The 738-nt window shown below is 49.7% G+C and overlaps 1 protein-coding gene across 1 annotated transcript in view; it reads left to right on the forward strand.

The window, feature by feature from the left end:
* Positions 1-212: 212 nt before the first annotated feature.
* EMH_0093220 (uncharacterized protein) overlaps positions 213-738 on the forward strand; it is a gene marked incomplete at both ends in the record, with an annotated part of 1,769 nt that continues 1,243 nt past the window's right edge. The window contains one exon of the mRNA XM_013501955.1: positions 213-696. Within this exon, the coding sequence (XP_013357409.1) occupies positions 213-696 (484 nt within the window). The remainder of the gene's footprint in view (positions 697-738) is intronic.

The raw sequence follows: 738 nt of genomic DNA on the forward strand, positions 1-738 counted from the left end.
AGCCTTACGGAAGGGTTGGGCAAATAAGGAAACAGAGAAGCATAGAAAGAAGTATCGGCTTCGGCGTCATCACATCCAAATTGGCGATGGTGAGTGTCCACATGGTGACAACTAGTTGGCATGCTCTTCGGTGAGCTCTTGGGGGGCTGTAAGGCCCGTATTTTTTCTATTCAGTGGCATAATATTCTGTTGTGTCTCCTACAGCGCTGCGTATGGCTACATTTTATTCATTCGACGAAGTTGTTGAGCTTGATCAGATTGTTGCCGGGGCATGGCTAGTAGCCAAACAGCTGTTGGTTTCTTCGAGGGACCTGACTAAAAGTGTGTCGGTTGGCATCCCTCCTAGTGTTGAGAATCAGGCTGGGCCTTCGTCTCACTCTGAGCCCAAACAACAGCAGGCTGAGTCAGGAATGTCAGGGCCTTCTCCAGGTAGTGCTCATGCCCTGTCGTCAAGTGAAGCAGAAGGTGCTTCACTGTTGGAAGACTCTAGAAAACTGTCCCCCCCAACCGCTCACCACCCCGTGGCTGCTGAAGAAGCACACCCCTTTGTGGTCGGTGGAAACGCTAATATCAATGCCATGAACATATCCGCTACAGCCAACGTCTGCAGGTTACTTCTGGAAACTGATATGACACACCCACTGCTATTCGCATCGACTGTGCTGACGAACATTCGTGGATATATTAATGACTCGGGTGCTGGCCTAGAGAGCACAGAAAAACAGAGAAAATTGGCTA

This window comes from Eimeria mitis, genomic scaffold (genome assembly GCF_000499745.2).
Source record: "Eimeria mitis Houghton genomic scaffold, Emh_scaff7929, whole genome shotgun sequence".
Taxonomy (NCBI): Eukaryota; Apicomplexa; class Conoidasida; order Eucoccidiorida; family Eimeriidae; genus Eimeria; species Eimeria mitis.